The 22,835-nt window shown below is 40.2% G+C and overlaps 3 protein-coding genes across 3 annotated transcripts in view; all 3 read left to right on the top strand.

The window, feature by feature from the left end:
- The window catches only part of LOC310952356 (homeobox protein Hox-C10a-like), a 54,547-nt gene that overhangs the window by 1,122 nt on the left and 30,590 nt on the right, over positions 1-22,835 (top strand). Inside the window, exon 2 of the mRNA XM_083920950.1 lies at positions 1,409-2,889. Coding sequence (XP_083777076.1) covers positions 1,409-1,686 — 278 coding nt within the window. The 3' untranslated portion in view covers positions 1,687-2,889. The remainder of the gene's footprint in view (positions 1-1,408; positions 2,890-22,835) is intronic.
- Positions 9,924-12,592, top strand: hoxc9a (homeobox C9a). Its single transcript, XM_083920602.1, has 2 exons — positions 9,924-10,515; positions 11,595-12,592. The coding sequence occupies exons 1-2, from the start codon at positions 9,972-9,974 to the stop codon at positions 11,837-11,839; spliced, it is 789 nt and encodes a 262-aa protein (XP_083776728.1). The 5' UTR covers positions 9,924-9,971; the 3' UTR covers positions 11,840-12,592.
- hoxc8a (homeobox C8a) lies at positions 16,015-19,612 on the top strand. The gene is made up of 2 exons (XM_083920949.1): positions 16,015-16,579; positions 18,036-19,612. The coding sequence occupies exons 1-2, from the start codon at positions 16,144-16,146 to the stop codon at positions 18,350-18,352; spliced, it is 753 nt and encodes a 250-aa protein (XP_083777075.1). The 5' UTR covers positions 16,015-16,143; the 3' UTR covers positions 18,353-19,612.

The following is a 22,835-nucleotide window of genomic DNA, read 5'->3' as shown; positions in this document are numbered from 1 at the left end:
CCATTTTAACAGCACGATTTTACGCCTCAAAACGCTGGTATTTAACCAGTATTAAATTGTAAGGTTTTGCTCCACAGTTGAAAACCTTTTGTCACAATGTACTGGCTTTTTAAAAACATCAAGGAACATTTCTCGCGATTATATTTAACATAAATACGTTTACACTTTTCGGCGTCGATGCAACGACAATTCAAGAATATTCATTCCAGGTTATATAACATAATTATTTTCAGTAAAAGTCCACGGCTGAGTACTATTTTTTCCTTCTTTCCATCTTAATACTGGTAGCTCTATAAGAATTAACCCAATTTGTCTTTTTCCGTTTGACAAAACTACAAATACGATTAGTAAATAAGCTGGTTGAACGGATTTCAATGTAAGGAAACTATTACTAAAAACACGCATATAATAATAATTATTATTAGTGGTATTTTTGTTGTTATTATGATGTTCCTAATACATTGATGCTAGCTACAACTGATGTAATTTCATATCCATGTGTCATTTGTCTTTAGCTCTTATTTAAAATTAGTTTAAGTTTGTTATTTATGGATTAAGCTTCATACATGACGACCAACACGCTCGATTTGTTTTAATTTAATTAAATTAAAAGGATATAGCTAGGCGTGTGTGTGCGTGTGTGTGTGTGTGTGTGTGTGTGTGTGTGTGTGTGTGTGTGTGTGTGTGTGTGTGTGTGTCCTTTATCCCATATTACTGAATTAAATGTTTTGGTAATGATTAAAGGTGGCCCACACACGCAGTGTACGCATTAGGGTAATTATTACTGTAACCTGCATGTTGTGTGTTCATGCGCGCGCAACAGGGGCGTTATTCCCTAGAGTCTGCAACCTAATCAAGAAATTAACTGAATGTGCGGTAGTGTGATTTTCCCTGTTATCATCGATATTCCTTGTGTTTCTTTGTGTTTCTTTTTTTTCCAAATCTGGTATTATGCTACAGAGACTTCCTTTTGTTTTGGGATGAACCTTCAATTTTTTCATTTGGCTCTGGTGTGCAAAGGTAATAAAATTTTATGGGAGTCTGAGGTCCAACACAGACAAAAGAAGTGCTTACACACCCTACTTTGATTTGATCTAATTATAGCTGTTCATCACACAAAAAGCAATTTGCAAGCAGTAGGAGATGTAGCCTACTGTAGCATAAGGTGTGATGTTCGACGTTGTTCATTTGTTCAAGTGAGAGGCACGGAGTCCACACCCAGGTAACTGTTCTTCGAAACTCCTTTTGATCCAGATGGACGCTATTTAATGTGCATGTGGGATATGGGCGTGTGCATGTCATTCAGTGTATTGATGGATGTTATTAAGATGCATATGATTTCTGCAAAAAAAGGACCGTCCGGTTTTGGCCACAGTTTCTCATTGTTGTATTTCTCTTGCTCCGGTAGATGATTTATCCGCGGAAAAGACAACGGGAAGCTGGTTAAGAGCCAAAAGTGGAAGGAAGAAGCGTTGTCCCTACACAAAGCACCAGACGCTGGAGCTGGAGAAGGAGTTCTTGTTCAACATGTATCTGTCTCGGGAGCGCCGCCTGGAGATCAGTCGGAGTATCAACCTGACCGACAGACAGGTCAAGATCTGGTTCCAAAACAGACGCATGAAGCTCAAGAAACTCAGCAGGGAGAGCCGAGAAAGGGAGCACAGTGCAGTTTTTAACTATTCCTGAAGAAATGTTTACACACACACACACACACACACACACACACACACACACACACACACACACACACACACACACACACACACACACACACACACACACACACACACACACACACACACACACACAAACACACACACACACATACACACACCACACACACACACACACACACTCGTACACGCAAACGCACACGCACGCGCACACATAAACATGCACATACATACGAATAGACATGACAGATATCGAATGACATCCATGTGTCATCTTATAATGCATTCAATAATCATCAATTTTTCTTTATGTGCACACCACTCACATTCACACTCACATACACACGGCGTGCCTTATATGAACTAAAACGCTGCAACCTGCACACTAGACTTGAGTTCCAGGTGAACACTTACAGCAGCAGCATTGGAACAAAGAGGCGCTATTACTTTGCAATGATAATTATAATACAACATGAAGCAAACGAAAGGAGGAGGCAATCTCAAGCAGTCTATAAATTACTCTTGGCATGTAAGCAGTTTCACTTTGCTGAGCTATAATGAATGTTTTGCCACTTGTGCAGCTTATTCGTTGGTGTCTGTTCCTGTGGCATATCCGTGCATTGTAATGTGCATGCACGAGGCGATATTAAGCTATGTCATGGCAAACGATTCCAAAACAATAAAAGGAGGGGGAAATTGTAAGCTATGGCCAACTTTGTCCTTCCCCTGCTATAGTGGTGCAAATGAGAGGGAGGGAGAGACACTGCGGATGAGAGAAGGGGGATCATGGCAGTTTTAATAGAAGTGAGAGACCATAACGTTGATTTAAATATTATCCAGGTGACCACAGTAAGTCAAGGTCATAAAATTCTAATGTCAGGTTCGCCCTGGAAAGCGTTGGGGGTGGATTTTATGATCTGCAAATATAATGTGCTGCAGCAGTAAAGATGCGTTTAAAGGTGTGTGGAGGAGGGCTAATCCACACAGCAGAGACTGCAATGTGCAGGATCCAGTCGAGGCGCTGGGCTGGAAGGAGCCGCCGCCTCCTCCACCCGGGATAATGGAGCTTCATGGAAGCAGGAGATAAGAAAGATGGTGGATAAAAGGGACAGCGACCGAACGCGTCGGCTGCAGGAACAATAATAACAACAGGTTTCACGGCAAACACGTGGATAACTAAACGCACCGGGAAGGCGTCTACAGGAAGCAACTGAAGGTAGGACGCAACATTTTACTAACTATTTTTTTTATTTCCTGTTTCGGAAAGTATGCCACATCTGTCAGGGGAAGCTTGCTTGACAGCTCTTGTGGCAGGCATGGTGCACGCCTGCACACGTCGATAGTTTATAAGTTGTTCATCAATCAGCCTGCTGCTGATTTCTGTTGTCCTTCCGCTGCAATCAAAATGCTGCTTGTTGACTATTTATGCATTATGTTTCTGGATACTTACTGACACCGATATTTTAATTTTCGCTTTTTCGAACATCTGAATAAGTGGTTGTGCTATGATGCTACAACTCTATTTATGACATCAGAACAATAGCATATTAAGGCTGGGATGTGTTCTGATGAGCATATAAGTAACGGCATGTCTGGCTATATTTAAGGTGTCTATAGACAGTGATTATAATGTTTCTTGATTTCCGCCCCATAGACCATGTTGTTTTATTGTGTTGGTACTCGCCTTTTCTCTTTGTGCTGAATAGTGTTAATCCTCTCTTGGCTTTTGCATGCATTTTCCTTTCCATGGATTTTAACCCCCTTTGCGCGAAGCTGAAGCGTGGTTTAGGTAGTTTCATGTTGTTGGGGTTGGCTTCCTGGCTCGGCAACAAGAAACTGCCTTGATTACGTCAGTTCGTCTTCATCAAGGGCACAATTTCCGCTGAATTACCCCCTATAGTCACTCAGGTCCCCGCAAATGGCATTGTAAATGAACTGAGCTGCAATACCTTGGACAGAGACGTTTTCTTTCTTTGCTGTTATTTTGTGGTGGGCTGTAAAACCTTCTGAGGCTCTCAGAAGGAGAATAGGTTGTAAACAACATGGGGTAAAGTTTTAGACTGTTGTATTGCATCTGTCATCACTGGCTGTCTGCTAGGTTTAGTGGTTTCAGCTGCTTTATGATGATCTAGATAGAGAGATAGAGAGATAGATAGAGAGATTGTTGGAGAGATGGATGTCACACATTTGACTCACTAATTTATCTGACCAATTCATCTGGGTGTATAATGGGATATGGATGCGTATTGACATCTCCATGATTTTATGTGAGCATAAGTCTTGTTGTAAACGTTAATACGCGGCTGCTTCAAATGTATTACTCCGAAATGCCGTGCAATCCCAATTTCTAATTTGTGGCAAATTGTACTGAGAAGTGGCCTAATATTAAAATAAAACTGATAGCCTATTATACGAGCTAAAATAGATATTTTGTAACTGTGTAAGGTGGTGTTTCCCCACAAACGTCAACACATAAGAACACTCACTAGTCACATTTTGCTACTGGGGCCTGTTTCATTTTTGAAATTAAAAATTCTGCAAACATTATATTTGTTAATTAAATAGGTTAACTCGTTCCTATCCTGCTTTAATTGTTCTTACATCGGGTTTTATTAAATATTTTGGAGATAAACTCTTTGTCTGCGTATTTTGCGTATCTTTATATAAATGTATTACCTTCATTTGATCAATTAAGAGACGTTGACACGTATTTATAGATAAGAATATTTTGATCTTTTGTTTACAATAGAGCCACTATTAAATGATATTGTATTCCAATAATTGACTAAAATCGACGTTTTGTTGACACATAAGAACTGAAACAATAATAGCACCTCACTGATCACCATCACAAGTCTAACTCTCTTCTGAACTCTTCTAATCCAGTAATCCATTTGATAACTAACATTTCTGGTGTATTTTTAAGCAGAGGTGAAATTGATAATGTGTTATAGTTTTTTAGTAGTTGTCTAATTTTTCATATTTTTATGGTAATCATTTAGACTGTTGTAGTACTTTGCTTTATTCAATTTTTCCCCTGTTTTTGTATTTCGTGTATGCACCAAACACCAAGGCGGATTCAGTGAATGTGAAATCCTACTTAATAAAACAATAAAACCCAATTCTGATCTGAATATAGGCCATTAAGGAAAATAAAAGTCTTCAGGAAAGTGTTGAGTTTATCCAACTGGAACACTAACTTCTTTATGGAACAGTCTGTGGCGCAGTCAGCATCTTTTCCAACCCTCTGGTGTTTATCCTGGTCACTATTTCCGCTTGTTTTCTCAGCCCCCTCCCTTTGGCGGTAGTGCAACTGGAAGAGACAGTCTGGAATCCAAAGTCACTTTCATTCAGCTCAGTGAATGAGTGTCTCCCTTGGAATGCATCACTGACAAAGACTTTACAGCGCTGGAAACAGCCCCGAGAGCTGCACAGATTCACCCTAAAACCATATACACATAAAGCAATTTATTTCACTTTGTAGTGGCGCAGAGGAACTGAAGGCTTTAGTCAGCCACTTCCTTGGGAAAGCTCAAGATGTGTTACTGCCACTGGCATGATCAGACATGAACCAAATATGCTAACGGCTTTCCTTCCTCTTTGTTCTTCCTTTTTTGACATTAATTATTGGCTCTACTTCCGAGATATAGGGCAAACTGTGCTCTTCTGGCTTAAAAAAAGATAAAGAAGATTACATTAAGAAGACTTCAGAAGAAAGGACTTAACTTTTTAACTTGAAAAGGTTCTGATTTTATATTGAGTTTGTCGGAGGAATAAAAGTCCGTTTTTTTCATGAATGGCAATTCATAATACAGCAGCAACATTTAGCTACAAAATGGCGCAAATGGCGTTTTTGCTCTGCAAAGAAATGCATGGTTCTGTAGGACGGGGATGCAAAATGTAGGTTACTGCAGCAGGCCTAGTTACCATCAGAGTATTTCGATCATCAATAGCTCTCAGGACTATGTGGGATAACGGAGGAATTTTATCAAGCGTTTTGATTTATTAATTCTTTCGAGACAGTCTGAACGGATAATTTAGAATTAAGAGGTGTGTATGGCTGAATATGCAGCAACTGGACAGCGAACACTGTACAGTTTGGGCAATGCAGTATAATGGCCCATTCAAATGATCAGAAAGTAACTTTTGTTGTTCTCTACAGCACGTGGGTCCTGATAAATAGCCTGTCATATCCTCTTTTAATGTTTCATGTTCAGTATTTAAGATATTAGTATTTAATATGGTCCAAATGTTACATAGATTGTTGAAACAGCGCTGTACGTGTACGAGAATTCGGCCTGATGATCTGGGGCCGTTCATGGGTAGATGTTCTTTTATTGTGTTGTCACTATTTCTTGGGGGAAATCGCTGAATATGAATATCTTTATTACTGACAGAAAAGATAATGAGTCCTGTCATCAGATATGTGACCGCGTGTGTCTGATAAAGGAAAGTTCTGTTCCAACGCATCATTCGTTTGTTATGCATCAACCCAGAAATGAAACAGTTGTGCAGATGGAAGTGAAAACAAACAAGTTCAGACTCCCTTGACAATGAAGATGGATCATATTAAGGCTACCTCGACATGCAGAGTGCGTTATCTGAGCTTGATTACCTGCATCTATTCACACATGTATACTGTGAAGATTTGGTCCTGTTGTTTGACCTTCGGAGTCCGGAAAGAATACATGATTTAAATTGAAGCTGCTTTGTTCAATAGTTAGTCTGTCTTTGCATTTTTTTACCCTACAATTACATTTAAGCGAAGTAAACACTTTAACCAAAGTGATCTGTAGCTATTGGGTTTAAGGCGCAAGCCCTTTAACACTTTTTAAACAATACTATACAGTTAATATGAAGCGTCACTGCACTGCGGCGCCGCCTATACACCCAGACACTCACTGTATTGTCTTTGTCTGTTTGGGTCTACTTGACGGCTCAGTGCAGCACATGAATGTATATCTTATATCTAAAACAGAAACAACATTGTCTATCTCAGTGGATCTGTGACCATGAACATTAGCCCCTAGGCCTATCTTCTGCATCACACTGCACAAACAGAGCGGTCTACTGCGCATTTATTAATTTTCACGAATGTAACTGAATCAGGCGGTGGCGGAACTATAGCATGAGTTTCAAGCTTGGTTGTCATCATTAATTGACTAAGTTGTAATAATTGTGTTATAAACGTATCAATTATACATTGCAGATACGACTTAGGACAAATCCAGTACATCCACGAAGATGAAAACACAAATTAGGGTCGACATTTAGTATCATCTTAGAGAGTCTAGATGGTGTCGTGTGTTATATACACTGTAAAGCCTTCAGAGGTAAAATGTGTGCTTCGGGTCTATACGAATAAAATTGACTTGAGTGTAGACGAGCCCATCGAAAGAAAAAGACAAGCCAACAACACTTTCGTATCATTTGACTCCTTTTTAAGCATTTTATTGATCAATTTCTAGTCTTTGTTTTCATGTATTGTTGATATTGAATTATATATGTTCAATACGAAATTGACAAACATCCCGCTATGGTAAACAAAACAAAAAGCCTCTGTGTTCCTACAGATGCAGATACAGTTGCAACTCAGCCTGTGTTTAGGAAGAACAGCAACAGTAAAATATAAGAAACAACAAAGGAAAAGTGAATGATGTCATATTTTTATTATAGCAAAGTGAGTGGGATAGATACATAGATACATGTAAAGCAAATCATCACCTCTCATAAATGGACACACACACACACACACAAACACACAAACACACAAACACAAACATACACACACATAAACACACACACACAAACACACACACACACAAACACAAACACACACACACACACACACACACACACACACACACACACACACACACACACACACACACACACACACACACACACACACACACACACACACACACACACACACACACACACGTACATTAATACACAGGCGCACACCCAAAACAACACAAAGGATTATTCACTGGATTACTCTGGACATAGATGCGAGCTATAAAGTGTATTTATATGACCATATGTTATGGTAATGGTTGGCCACTGAGCACTTTTCATTCTGCGTTAATGGCAGCAGCAGAAGAATCGGACTTAGACCTTCAACCTGCAGGAAACACATACTTTAAAACGATCCAATTAAAGATATGTTAAATGTATTAAACTTCTGTTTTTTTCTGTAAACGTGGGGAAATGTTTGACTCGCCGCAGACTTGCGCAGCCTATTAATCAGCGCTCACCAGGACACCGTTTGGCGCAATCCGGGTTAAGGTCTGGCGTCTGGCCTTTTAAATTTCATGGTTGAATCTGAACTAGCAGTCATGACAAACACATCGCACTTCCTAATACATATACTCATAACATTTGGTTGTACGTCATGGAGTCTCAATTGTGAGTACTATATCAGTTGTTTTTCTAAGTGTAAGAATACATCTGGACTAAAGTTGAATTTAGTCTAGACTAATTAGTGACGTCATGTGGCCATTGTAGCTTGGCGATGACAAAGACGAGATTTGTTTTTAAAATCCCAACACTACAGATTGTATATATTCCTGCAGACACACTACACGCATAATTATCACTCATAAACTGGGGTTTATTAAAAAAAGTGTGTCGTTTTGTTTAAAGTGTGTCGTTTGTATGTATCCATACATTTTTATGTATGTAAACAGTGCACCCTCTTTTAGTTCATTTCAGCATAGTGAAGTATAATTTGTTCGGCTATACTACTATAAATTCACTTTCTCAGGTGTATACACGCTTGTAGCGCCCTCGTCTTAAAGTTTAATTCAATTAGCTCTCCCCCCAAACTATTGGTCCGCAGTACAATAAAATTATTTCATCATAGGTTACATATAAAACTTAGGCATACACGTAAGAATGAAAGTCACACAATGACACTTAGTAGCATCACCGTTTCTCAAAAAATGTTTTAATACACTCCTGCACCAGTCAACACATCACAGAAATTTTGCCTTTACGTGTGCAGCTTTTAGGATTTAATATTGCATCAGCCATGTTGTTATCGACCTCATCCAGTCTACACACGTGCATTAAACGTTCAGTATTTATGTCACAATTAGTCTAATTTGTATTTCCCGTGACACTGGTGTCTCTTTCGGTGTCTCCTGCTTCATCGTATAGTATTGTATTATTTGCTTTGACCCTGCAGAAGAGTTCAGGGTTGTTTCACAGCCTGCTAACTGACAAGCTACACCATCGCAGGACAATACTGCCATTAGATACAACAGTAACGCTATCCCTGTTATGAAAGCTTTCATCTCGTTATCACTTTAACGAACCTTTTTACCTCCACTGCTCTCTGCCGTCTTCTGTTTCCTGTCTTCGGCCTTTCTGTATGATAGGAATTGTTTCACATGAATAAAGGGCTGGTTTTATGTTGAGCAAGGAACTCGGATGCACTCCTATTAACGACACGTTTATGAACAATCAAATGGTCCTCGTTAAAATTTATTGATGGGCATAAAAACATGGACGGCCACTAGCCGAATATAACTCGCTGTAGTAGGCTGCTTGTCAAGAATCTGAATGCCCTCCTCTTCTATCTCCGCAGATCCCTTTTAGGAAGTGTTTGGTCTGTTTCGCCCTCGTTAAAACGGTGCAAACTTAATTGTTGGCGTATCCTGCATCCCGTATTAAGCTTCCCTCTCTCGTCTATATGTAGCTACTGTAAATGCGTCTCTCTCTATTGAGGAGTAAACAGCATTCCACAGGAAGTTATAAACCCTTCACTTTATCAAATGTGCTGCTGCTTTGATAGATAAAAGGCGTCAACGATCCAATAAACACTTTAATGCTGTAATACTATCCATTGCAATAACACGGGCTACGGCGGATTTCGCCAGACAGAGATTGATTACACCATCAAATAGTGCCTTGCTCGGGTTAAGACGTAATGTGCGCAGTTCTGTACTGCGACTATAGAGAATGTTCCACTATTTACACTACAAAGGCACGATTTCTTTCAAAAGAAACATGGTTGTTAAAGTTACCTCTAAAACGTCCAAGAGAGGGCAAAAGAGCACATTCTTTAATCCGATTTATGTGCATTGGGATCCCAGGATAAGTGGCGCATTGATCCACTGTACATTTTTTGTGGGGGTAAATATAATCACGTGTCAGCGAGGCAGCCAATAGCAGCCAGGGGAGCGTTGAGAAATAATTACCTGCCTTGATTGTTCTATGGCTAGATAAAAAAGTACACATACACTCCATATAATAATCGGATGCATGTAAAAGAGTCGTGGAGGCTTCGACATGTCGACCACGGGTCCCATAAGTAATTATTATGTGGACTCCTTGATCAACCATGAAAACGAGGATGTCCTTGCTGCAGCTCGGTTTTCGGCTCCCGGTTCGCACCCAGCCGGCCCTCGTCCGACGTCCCTAGTACCGGAGTGTGCTGATTTTCCTTCCTGCAGCTTCGCACCCAAGCCACCCGTCTTCTCCACCTCCTGGACCCCTGTACACTCCCAGTCATCAATGGTTTACCATCCATACAGTCACCAACCTCACTTAGGCACAGACTCGAGGTATATGCGGTCATGGCTGGAGCCGATATCAGGCGCCGTGCCTTTCCATGGCTACCCGGGGAACAGCAGGCACTATGGGCTGAAGCCCGACGCCTTTCAGGAGCACAGAGCCGCCGAGTGTCTCGGCTCCAGCGGACGGACCTACACGGATTATTTGTACTGCTCATCTACTGACATGCGAGACAAGACGCCGCAGAATGTCCCCTCTCCTGAGTCGGAGCTCCTGGCTTCAGGGAAACATAAAGACGAGAAGCCGGAGCTAGATCCGAGTAAGTTCAAGCTCCTATGTCTTTTACAACCGGGTGGGAGTTTTGGTTTTGGGTATGTTACAGCTGATTTTGCTTAGAGGCATTTTAACGCCCTGTATAAAGGGAAATTATAAACCGTTTCATCCTCTCTTTTCAGCTCAGCCCAGAATCGCCTTTGCTAGGGGGAAAGCTTTAGGAACTATAAAAGACAAACGCTACTAGGCTAATATTGGGGCTATAAAACCAGACGGGGTTGTAAACATGGACTCAAACCTACAGGAAGACGTTGAATTTGGAAGGCTGTTGGCGTATGTTAAAAACATGCAAGGTGCTCCTTTCAAGCAACAACCTAAGGAGAGATATGAAATAATATAAATCAGCAAATGCTTTAATATGCATTTTAACGACCATCTTTTTGACCCCGTGCCATTACGCATGACACATCCAGCCCTATCAGCCTATTTTCAGTCCTTTTTTTAATATAGCTAGGCACGTCTTTTGAGGAAAAGCCGCATTTTGCCTCTAGTTGATCCCAAGGGCTAAAATACATTATTAACACAACTAATAATGAGAAGGTGATGTGCATATAGTTACATTATGTAAACTTGCTCTCCTCTCTGGGTCCAAAACTCTTTCACATGACTCGTCCAGCCAACTTGAGGAATGTAGGGACATACTGGAGGACTTTCACCACGGACCTGTAAAGGCTTGAACCACGGGCCATTTTATGGGCCAATAAAGTGAATAAGCGCATTGAGTATTTTACGACGGTGTTACTCACAAGTCAAGGGGACAAGGAAGCAAATCAGTGTAGGGTTGGATAGTCTAAAGCTGAGAATATTTCCTTTAATTTACTATCAGCTTAGCTTTAATGGTAAACACCAAACTTCTGCATGCTCTGACAATGTTTTGAATTATAGTTCCTTGTGATGAGCCCATAGCATTTCTGTAAATCCAGAGGCACATTTTCTAAATGCTTAACACTAATGTGGTTAGTGGCAGTCATTTGTCATTGATGCAGTTTTGAAAATGTCTCCGGGTGTTGTCTTTATATGTTCTGTCTTTATTATTATTATTATTATTATGTTTTTTCCTTGCAGATAACCCTGTGGCAAATTGGATACACGCCCGCTCCACAAGAAAGAAGCGATGCCCTTACACAAAGTACCAGACTCTCGAACTGGAAAAGGAGTTTTTGTTCAATATGTACCTTACTAGAGACCGCCGGTTCGAAGTCGCAAGGGTCCTGAATCTGACCGAGAGGCAGGTCAAAATCTGGTTTCAGAACCGGCGGATGAAGATGAAGAAAATGAACAAAGAAAAGACCGACCGCAAAGAACAATAATGTGGACTGCAGTCACAAAGCAACAATAATAACCACTAGACACATGGACAGCACAGATGTACCAAAACACACGATCACCCCCCCCCCCTCTTCATATTTATCTCTTTGTTGGATTTTGTATGTACCTTAACTTTGGGACTGTTTGATTCTGTTATTTTCCAGTGCACATGTACGTGTCCACCGTATAAGTAAAAAAAAAAGGAGACAAAAAAAGAAAAAAAATTCCAAGGAGATAATAACATTCTGCTTTCACTTCGAAACACCTTTATGTTTTTTGTAAGAGAAATTATACAAGTGCAGTTTGGACACGTTAAAACTGTCTGAAGAAAGAGAATACTTGAATTCTTTTGAATTTCACAAGCCCATAATTTATGATGTGAATGTTTTCTTTCATGTTTATGTTCTTTGTACTTTGTTGTGCAGGTGTAGTATTTTGTACAGAAACAGAACATCTGTCATCGGACTTGTCTGTATTTTTGTGATAGTTGTTGCTGTATTTGTGCATCTCTCTTTTTTGATTGTAGCCTACGAGTTTAATTATAGTGTAGATATAGACCTCTGCAAATATAAACATAATCACTAAGTGCTTGTATGTTGTATTCATTGTGACTCAACATGGGCATCATGTTTGCGACCAACCGGATTTAATAATTAGTACGTGGCTGTAGAGAGGGCCTAACAAACAGGATCTCATTCAATATCATCTTAAATATTTGCTTGATTTGAAAACCACAGGAAATAAAACTTACCAACTCCCCATTGGGTACACTACATGTTGCAAACAGATGGATGTCTGCTAAATAATTATCCCTCCACAGTAACTTTTTTTTTTTCACCTGACGAACATTCCTCCAAGTACAGCTAAGGCCTAAATGAGCTCTGCCACGGCAAATAATGGCGCAGTTAATGCTGTAGCAAAACAATATTGTTTTAATTTAGCTGTGTACTGCTTTAAATTGGCGTCTTAATTGGCCTTCTTTAAGCTTCAGCCACGTAGGCTGCATTTGCAGTTGTGCATGTATTTAAGTATAAGTGCGCACACACCAAATAAACACATAGTCGTGTTTGGTCTTTTGAGGGGGGAAAGAAAGAATAAGCAACGGTTTTACTGCAAATAATCCCTTCTGCTGTTGTGTTTACGGTTTTACAAATATGGGGGATCTGCATCAGTGTAGTTAATTTCAATTGTACACAAAACATTCTTATGAAAGTCAACAAATATCGCACATACCTCATTCATTAATTTTTTATAGATGCATGAGGTATGTGTGACATTTGTTTAATTGCTCCATGCCCTATATGTGTTGTCCATGAACGTATTAGTTATAAATATCAACTATTGAGGTATTTTTCGAAATGAATTGGCTTCTAAAAAATCTTATAGATTGCTAGTTTTACATTTTCGCCAGGCTCACAGGCGACCAGAAAACCTGACACTAAATTTGAACATCTGAGTGTTAAAGTGAAAGACAATTTCCCAAGTCTCGCATTTGTTCCCTGGGATAGGCCTAAATTGCCTTTTTGTGGTGCCAAACAATACGGACAGGATGCCGTAATTTCAAAGCCTAATCCAGTGCATTTCCGCTCAGCTCGGACAAAAATGCCAGTTTTACAGCCCCTGTTGGAGCTCGGCTGTTTGTCTCAAATGCAGACGAACAAAGCAAACTCGACTAACTGGCTAGACGTCTGGGCTAAATTACTTTATGGTTTTAATGGACGGTGGTGCTGGACTCCTTCAAAGGAGAGTCATGCGCAGCGTTCAGTAGACTTTTGCCTGATGGCACAGCCGCAACCCCCGCACTTCATCACATAAGTGGTCTATTAGCCTACAATTAGATGGCAAAACATCAATAGTTATTGTGTATAAATATGAGTGCTGCACAGCACTGATATAAGAGCAGGTAGCGGCCATGACAGGAAAAGACACAGAACAACAACTATTTCAAACCTGCTGTAAATCAGAAGAGACTGGAGGCATGTAGTTACAGATCTGGTAGTAAATAGAGTCTTTAAGTCTGCTTTATTTAATGGAAAAGGACGTGATACATACAAGGTTTAGACAAATGGGGAGACCTTTTCTGTCCACATCCCAGTTGTTTCATATTCGCGGATTCATTCAGGTTTAGGGGCACATCTGAACACTAGATGACGCTGTTGGTCCATGATTTGAGCAGGGTCTGTGTGTTGAAGGGTTTCTTTACAGCTCTGTGGCTTGGCTGAAAAATTAAGAGTAACCTATCGATGACAAAATGACAGATATGGTCACCCACCGCATTTTGTGTAGTAGGCCACAGAGCAGCACTCCGGAATGCAGCGAGCTGGTCGTTGTGTTGGGCACAGAGTGTGCGCGTAAACATGTTTACTTATTTATTCATTTATTTATTTTTAATTACGTTTATTTTAATATGTCTTGTTAGTTCAATTTGTATTTTAGAATTGTCACTTTTCGGTGTACTTCTCACGCCCTTACATTTATGATTTAATAAGGATGTAGTGGTATTTTTAGTTAATTTGTTTTTGCTATCCATTGTGTACCCATAAAAACAGAATCATTTTACTGACACAGGTTTTAGTTTTGACAAAGGGCAATTTAGATGGGATACTATGACATTGTGTGCTTGGATTCTTTGGCTGTATTTCTTTTGTATCTGTTAGTTTTATTTTTATGGCGTCTGTTAAAAAAGAATAACTATAAAAAAAGCCTACCTAAGTGGAAAAGCAAAATAACTATATACATAATTAATAGAACAAATACATAGCTTTTTAAAAAACAGCCTGAGACAATAGGTAAAGGTATAAAAACTTTACTGAAGAATTGTAACATCGATACCATAAATAGAAAGACAGACGGCAGAAACAACATCAACAACATCATATATACAACTAACATCATACAGCAACCACATGGTAGTAAGAATGACAATAATAAACGTAATAGTCATAATCATTCCATTGTCACTACATGTTGTTAAAAAAAGCTACCTGCTCATTTAGAAATGTGTGTTTTCTGTACCAGTCGCTCAAAGTCCCCATAAGTGTGCTACAATGATTGGCAATCTGCATATTTATTGTGTGTGAAAGGTCTATAAATTCGCCCAGTGCGCCTTTCATATTTTATGATGATGTGTATAAAACGCCAGTAACCCCTCAAATACCACACTACTGGCATATTTGGAGAGAGAGCCTATACAATATTGAGCTGAGAAATTGTGCGCGCGCTCATTGTAGCTAAACATCCGATGTAAAATTTTATGAACTCCTCCACGTGGGAGATTTACTGCTTATCCTCGTCGGTTTTACGGGGTCAGTAAGTGGCACCTAGTATTCACAGGTCGTGTTTATATTTGCGTGTGTCGGTGTTTTACAGCGCATGGTGCAAGTCTGTCGCCCTGGACTTTATATTCGATTACACGACGAGGATGTCTTGTCTTAATCTGTTTACACTGGAATGCCATAGCTTTAATGCTGTCTTGCTTTAATATGTTTTTATGTAACATTTAGATTTGCACTTCCCAAATGCTTAGTTGACCTCCTGGAGCCCATACAAGCTCAACTATTTTCCAGAAAGGAGTGCATACGCTTCTATAGCTAACAGGACACTCCCAACAGCTTTATCCGTCTTTGAATACTTGCTTTATACACCTCATAACCTCAATGCAAAGACAACAAGCTTAACTACAAAGTCAGGCTCCTGTGGAAATGGAACGTGTATCATAGTATTTATATTTTAACCATTCCACATCTCCATTGATCAGCTTATAACAAAGCTTTTTTGTGATAAACATAACATTGATCATATTTAAAGCCTCTTGGGTTGTTGGTTATGATTAGTGCAGCTCCTCTCAAGGTGGATATACGTAGGGCCCACGTCTGACCGGTCGTAGGAAGATGAAGGGGTGGGGGTGGAGGAGGGGTGGGGGCGCTTGTGGTGGGGGTGGTTCGGTGGGAAGCTAAAAAAAAAAAAGGAAAAAGAAAGAAAAGAGCAGCGCCTGTGACTGTGCCGGTGGAACAAGCCAGCTTTAACCTTAGCTTACACACATCCAAAGCACATGCCATGAGCCGGGTTTGAGCCTGCGAAACCTGAGGGGGAAAAACACACTCACGACTGCGAGAGAAATCCGATGAGAGGAACGGCTCAGAGAGAGTGAGCTGCCGTAGATTGTCCAAAGGGGCAGCGTTTCTCCTAGTTCCGGTTTGTCTGCCTGTGCGCGCTGCGCGAGTTGGTACCCTAAACAAAAGGCTGCCATCATCCTAAAGGAGATATTCTACTGCGAGAGAGCCCGTCTGCTTGATGCTAACTAAACATGAGCTCCTATTTTGTTAACCCTCTTTTTTCTAAGTACAAAGGCGGAGAGTCTCTGGAGCCAACTTACTACGACTGCAGGTTTCCACAAAGCGTTGCCCGCAGCCACACGCTGGTTTACGGACCCGGAGCAGCCGCACCGGGTTTTCAGCACCCGTCCCATCATGTGCAGGACTTTTTCCACCACGGGACCACGGGGATCTCCAACCCCGGATACCAGCAAAACCCCTGCGCTTTGGCTTGCCACGGAGACGCAACGAAATTTTATGGATATGAAGCCCTTCCGAGGCAAACGCTTTATGGTACCCAGCAAGACGCAAGCCTAGCGCAATACCCAGACTGTAAATCGTCGAGCAGCTCTAACCCCGGAGAAGGACAAGGCCACTTAAATCAAAACTCCTCTCCCAGTCTTATGTTTCCTTGGATGAGACCCCACGGTCAGAATCATACAATTATTTCCTATTCTTTCTATGTTACTCTGTGCGCGCGCCTGTGTGTGTGTGTGTTTGGGGGTGCGTCAGTGTGTGTGTCTGCCCGTGTGTATGTGTTTGTGTGCATGTGTGCTAACTATGCCTGAGCATACACGAGTGCGTCTCTTACCTATAAAACTAAATAAGTAATGGAACATGATGGGGCACATACAACCTGTACTGTACTGCAGGCTGCTGTTAACTCTGCAGCACATGTCCATACAGGGCTGAATTTTTGCTTTCAAAAGTGCCTTTAAACACCGAATTGCTGAACACAGCTCATGACACCAGTTCTTTGAAGTCAATTATCGTTGACATAAGATATTTCACAAACTCTAAACGCACTTGAGGGAAGGATGAATAAGTCATAGTTTAAAATATGGTGGTGCCACACACCACACACACACACACACACACACACACACACACACACACACACACACACACACACACACACACACACACACACACATATGCAGAGTGACAGGGGGGTTAGCTGAAACACAACATGCCCCGATTATCCAGAATCCGGGTTTTAGGGGTTTGGGGGTAATTTGACCCACAGGCCCAATGTGGCTCAGACTCCTACAGCCATAATCATAAGGGCTTTGTAGATATTACCTCCTTCATCCATGGAGAACTCTGTTCAGGCTATCAGGCTACATTAACTCCACACAGGTGTAAGCTTCATTTTTATCTGCTTAGAGATATTTATCATTAGCCTGTCCCCATCTGCTGTTACAGCACAGCTTAATATCTCTATTTGCTCATACTTTCCCCCCTCTTATTTTTCCTTGTGTATGTGTGTGTGTGTGTGTGTGTGTGTGTGTGTGACACTTAAAATCCCAACCAGGTTTGTATAGGCCCTGTTGCTATAGGAAAATCATACTCATTTATGTACTTAAATGTAGTTTAGATACTGATTTAAAATAGAATATATATATATATTTTGGTTTATAGGAATTTAGCATCAGCGATGCCATTTTAGGACTCTTCTGGCAGATATGATGGATATATGACATTATAATTGATAGCCATTTTCCATATACATATCTTCTCTCACTCACCTAGTAACTCTTTAGTGAAGTGGGTGTAAAAGTCGCAGCTTCTTCAGACAGATCTGTAAATGATACAAACATAAGTGACAAACATAATTACTTTCAGAATGTCCACTGGCAATATTAACTCTAATGCTTACATTTAAAGATTTATAGATCAATCTCACAATTTAAATACGGGCTACACTCACTTTTTATGAGTGACTGTAAATTGGAGTGAAAGCTAAATGAAGGAGCTGAAGGATTAGTATTCATGCTCAGGGGAAAGAAGCAAATGAAGAATTAATTATAAGTCATCTGAATGATTTTTTTTAATGGGGGGCCGTGGTCAGTCCAGCTAACCCTTTGGCTTTATTTCATTCAAGCCCCAGGAAGACGGAATGGAAGGCAAACCTACAGTCGTTACCAAACTCTTGAACTGGAGAAGGAGTTTCTCTTCAACCCTTACCTGACCCGCAAGAGAAGGATCGAGGTGTCCCACGCTCTGAGCCTCACCGAGCGGCAGGTGAAGATTTGGTTTCAGAACAGGAGGATGAAGTGGAAAAAAGAGAACAACAAAGACAAGTTTCCGGGTCAGAGAGGAGAGGCAGAAGCCGAGGCTGAGGAAGAGGGCAACGAGGACGGTGAAGGGGAAGAGGCAGAAGAGAAAGAAGCGGAAGAGAAAGAAGAGACCAAGGAGTGATTTTATGGTCCTTTTTATGGTTATATGGCTGAAAAAAAGAGAAAAAAGAGAGGTCCCATAAACAGAGGAAGAGTCACAAGGAGGCAGAGAGCGTCAACTTTATGACCACCCTTTCATTTTGTCAAGAGGGAACAGGAATTCCTCTTAATATTGCTGTCATAAATAGACAAAATTCTCCCTTTCTCAACGATTATCCTAACATGAGTTGCATTTGGATTTTTTCTGTAGAAGCTGCACACGCTTGTAGCGCATTTTCTTTGATAGAACAGTCGCCCTGGAAAAAAGGGGTCAATTAAAACGCATGTTAGATGGAAAATGGCTTTTTTTTTTATAAATTTGCTTTTAATAATAAGTGTATCAAAAGCGTAGCCAATTAATATCAAATCATGACCAACGCCGACCTGTGTTGTAAATAGATTCTAGCCTACATTTAAAAGAACATGGACGCCATTTCAGAGTAGCCTTTCCCGAAATTGTAAAAGAAATGTAGGCCTATAACTTAGTAGTAAGTGTTCAACATCATCGCAACAGTTACACTGGCTAACGGCCTGTGTAGAAATCACACGTTTTATTATTCTAATTGTTACTGTTACTGTTTTACTCGTTTTCATGTGAATGGCCTAGACAAAGATAGCCATTAGGTCCTCAGACATCTTTTTTCTAGGATTACCAGGGAAATGCAATCGTTTGAAATCCTTTGATGCTACCTAAACCTGGGGGAATTGCAATAGAGATTTCTGAATATAGAGATTTCATATGGTTTTAATTTTAAAAGTGTTCTATATCAACCTTATATTATTAAGTTATGTATGTAGCATTTACCCAATATACAATATACACTTGTTGAAGACAATTTGTGAGTCTTGGGAAGACAATTAGCTCAAAGCCAAGCAAACCATTTTGAGATTGTACCACGGCACTACCTAAACTCAGAGTCTTGCCTTTGCTGAATTTATATTCCTCACTTGTGGCATCACTCTGATTCGATTGCAAGCTATTTCCCCAACAACTAAAACTGCCTATAACGCACATTTACTGTGTATGATAATACCTGCTACAATTACAAGGATTTTAAAGTAAGGGAATTTTTATTTTAATGTGCTGGTGACATAGCGTAGTTGTTTTGCACTGAATATAATCTTTATGTACGTCTTGTTATATATTGATGTTAACAATATGCTCGTTTCCTGGTGTTTCTCCCGTGAAAGACGAAATTGTGTGTCCCCGCCATTGTTGATGTAAAATCACAAATAAACAAGATGGCTCACAATCATTTTTGCTTCTTTTATTGATAATACAATAATACAGCCTGGAATCATTATCTTCACCCTACACACACACACACACACACACACACACACACACACACACACACACACACACACACACACACACACACACACACACACACACACACACACACACACACACACACACACACACACACACACACACACACACACACACACACACGTATATATATAAACGAGGCATATACACATGTGTGAACAGCTCAATCACAGTCTAATCTACTCAAGTACACATTCTATAATATTTTTGGCTCCTTCTCTGCTTTCTCTCTAACGAGTTATACACTTTGGTATGCTGTAGAGCCACATACAAGCCTCGGTTTTCATATCCAGAAGTACTTTGATACAAACAAACCAATGAGGAAATGGCTAAACGCCTCAATGTTGATGTTTTGATTTCCAACCAATATGCGCTCAAAACATTTACTGGCGGGCATATTGAATAGCCTTTTGACTTAAGTTTGCCTAATTTAAACTTTCCAACTTATTCAATTAAAAAAAAAACGCCAGAGGTGCGTTTGCAGACGAATCCTTTTACCTTTTAAGGAAAGATTGTGAATCTCATTCACAGCATGCGTACTCTCTAAAGCCTGAGTCGTGTTTGATTCATCCTCTTAATAAGAAACTTCCTCTCTTGAGGGAGGACGAGACGCTTTTCTTAATGAATCTTGGGATGAATAATGACTGTTTGAGATTAGATGAACAAACATGTGGCGTGTTGTTAATAATCAGACTAAATAATTGCAAAGCATGAGGGACGCTTTATCTGTCTATACCATGCAAGGTGTTGTGTGAAACTTGGTTTCCAGAAACCATCAGTGCGTTGAAATCTAAGCGGATAAGAGGCCAAGTGCACGTAACACATTGTCTCCTCCTCTCCTGTGCTGCTGCTGCTGCTGCTGCTTTTATGATGGCGGTTTAGAATAGACGGAGGAAATAAACAGTCACCATAAAAATCAGAGTATCACTGCAGTAGCACTAGCACTTCAATATATCTCAGACGGAGCAGCAATGTAGGTCACTTGAAGTGTTGTTACAATAAATAATTTAGGTACTTGCTCGGTCATATTAAGAGTAATCTGAGCCTTCTTTTTCAAATCGTGTAATTTGACCACCTCCTCTTCCACCTACTCTTGGCAACATAATTCCACCCGCATTCCCCGGAAAAATGAGACTTATTTTAATTACAAGGCCAATAACAGACTTATAAGAAATAATACAGACAGCGGTCTATCCGTGTTGTGCGGCTAAATTATTCAAAACTCCTGGTGCGTCTACAGCCTGTCTGCTTTTTTATGCTCAGTTATAGACCATCGGAATAAACTGAAGTGATCCATTCGTTTTGTATATGAGACGCTTTGGATGCAACCACTTTACCGTGGAGAGGTGTGAGTGTTAGGACAATGCTATCCCTCAAATAAATAAATACAAACGACATTGTCATTAGACATTTGACTTAACTTTAAGAATGTTTAATTATTTTTAAGATTCAAAGTGGATTATGAGATCTGGAAAATTCAGGCTTGAACAGAATCATGTGTTTTTTCTAGACACAGAAAAAAAGATGCACAGTTTTATTCATTAACACTTCTTAAAATGTATTTATTTTGAGTTAAACGAACTTACAGAACAACATAGAGCAACATATACACTGAGATTATAAGGAGTGGAATCGGAACGAGAGCACAGTTTTTTCATCTGCGTAAAAATGCACATGCCTGAACTAAACTGATTATTAATTCAAGCACTTTTCCTCAATGTAAGTCCAAGCTGATACCACAAAAGAAATAGTCTTGCAGAAATTCACTTTAGGACACTTGTGTCTTGTATGTTTCTGCACGAGACAATGTCAGAGCGTTATTTCTCTATTTGCGCGCTTGTAGTCTTAAGAAAATTCCGGATGTGTCCCCAAGTCACAGTTACTTTGTACCGCGGATGGTCCCATTGTGTGTGTACTTTTACCACAGAGTTGACATTACCAATAAAGTTTAGTATACCTGCTGTAAACTTTATTGGTGGTGTAAAGGCACGGCTCGGATGGGTCAGCATCATGTCTGTGTGTGCCGAGGCTCAGTGTGGAGATCACGGCCTGCAAGGACAAGATGCACTGCTCATCCAAGTATGTATCACATATTTCTTTGATTATTTTGGGTGTATGGAATTTATTTCATTCGTTACCGAGACTACACGTCATAGTTTAATTTAAAAAAAGACAAAGCAAGCGAGAGGCCTTGAGCTAGTGGGATTTATGAGATAAAACGTGCGTGTTAGGCTCCAATTAAATTTTTCCTCTATTGTTCTCTCCATCTTGAATCCTCTGCCCTTCTATTTTTTTAATAGATTTATTTCAATGCAATATATTGGTTGAAGGTGAAGACGTTTCCTGTGGCCGCCTCGTTTTCTCCTTATTTCAAAGATATTAAACGTATATCCGTATTTTCAAATGCGTATTTTTTTCCTTGTGTGTGCGTTACTCTTAGATCCTGTTGAGAGTTTGAACTAGAGTTATACTGTATGTATGTATGTATATATATATATATAGTGTGTGTGTGTGTATGCGTGCGTGTGTGTCCTCTGAAAACCCCGCCTTTCTTGCTTTTCAAGTTTAAAAACTGGCGATGCCCTCCAGCTATTTACTTCAATTTGACTTAATCTCCATATTGCGCATGTACCTGGAGCATGTAGTGGAGGTTTGATGTCATCAGTGGAACCTGATATCTGCTGTCATGAATCCATCCTCAGAATCAGTCAGACAGAAAGAGGAACCTAATATGGAAGGATAGTTTAGCTAATTGAAGTTTAATTAGACGTCTCTCCCTCTCCCTCCGTGTCTCTCCATGCCTCTCTGTCTCCTTTCCCGTCTCCCATCCCTCTCTTTCTCACTCACGCACTTTTTATTTCCCTATTCCCGTTGGCTTGGGTACATCATGGCATACAACTTCTCCACCAGGGGAACTGTCATATTTCCTTGACGCACGTCTATTTTGTGACTTATGGTCTAATCTCAGACTCGCGCTCCATATCATGTGGCCATTTTTAGTTTTGTACAATCGAAAAAAGACAGGGGAAAAGATGGGAGCAAACATTCCTGGTTGTTAAAGGGAGAAATTTACAGCTGAGTAATAAAAGTTTACGACTGAATCCTTTCTGCTATTGGCTGCAGCGAGCCACGT

The sequence above is a fragment of the Echiichthys vipera genome (assembly GCF_963691815.1).
Source record: "Echiichthys vipera genome assembly, chromosome: 9".
NCBI classification, from domain to species: Eukaryota; Metazoa; Chordata; class Actinopteri; order Perciformes; family Trachinidae; genus Echiichthys; species Echiichthys vipera.
Note: the sequence above shows the minus strand (reverse complement) of the source record. Positions and strands in the feature narration are given on the sequence as shown.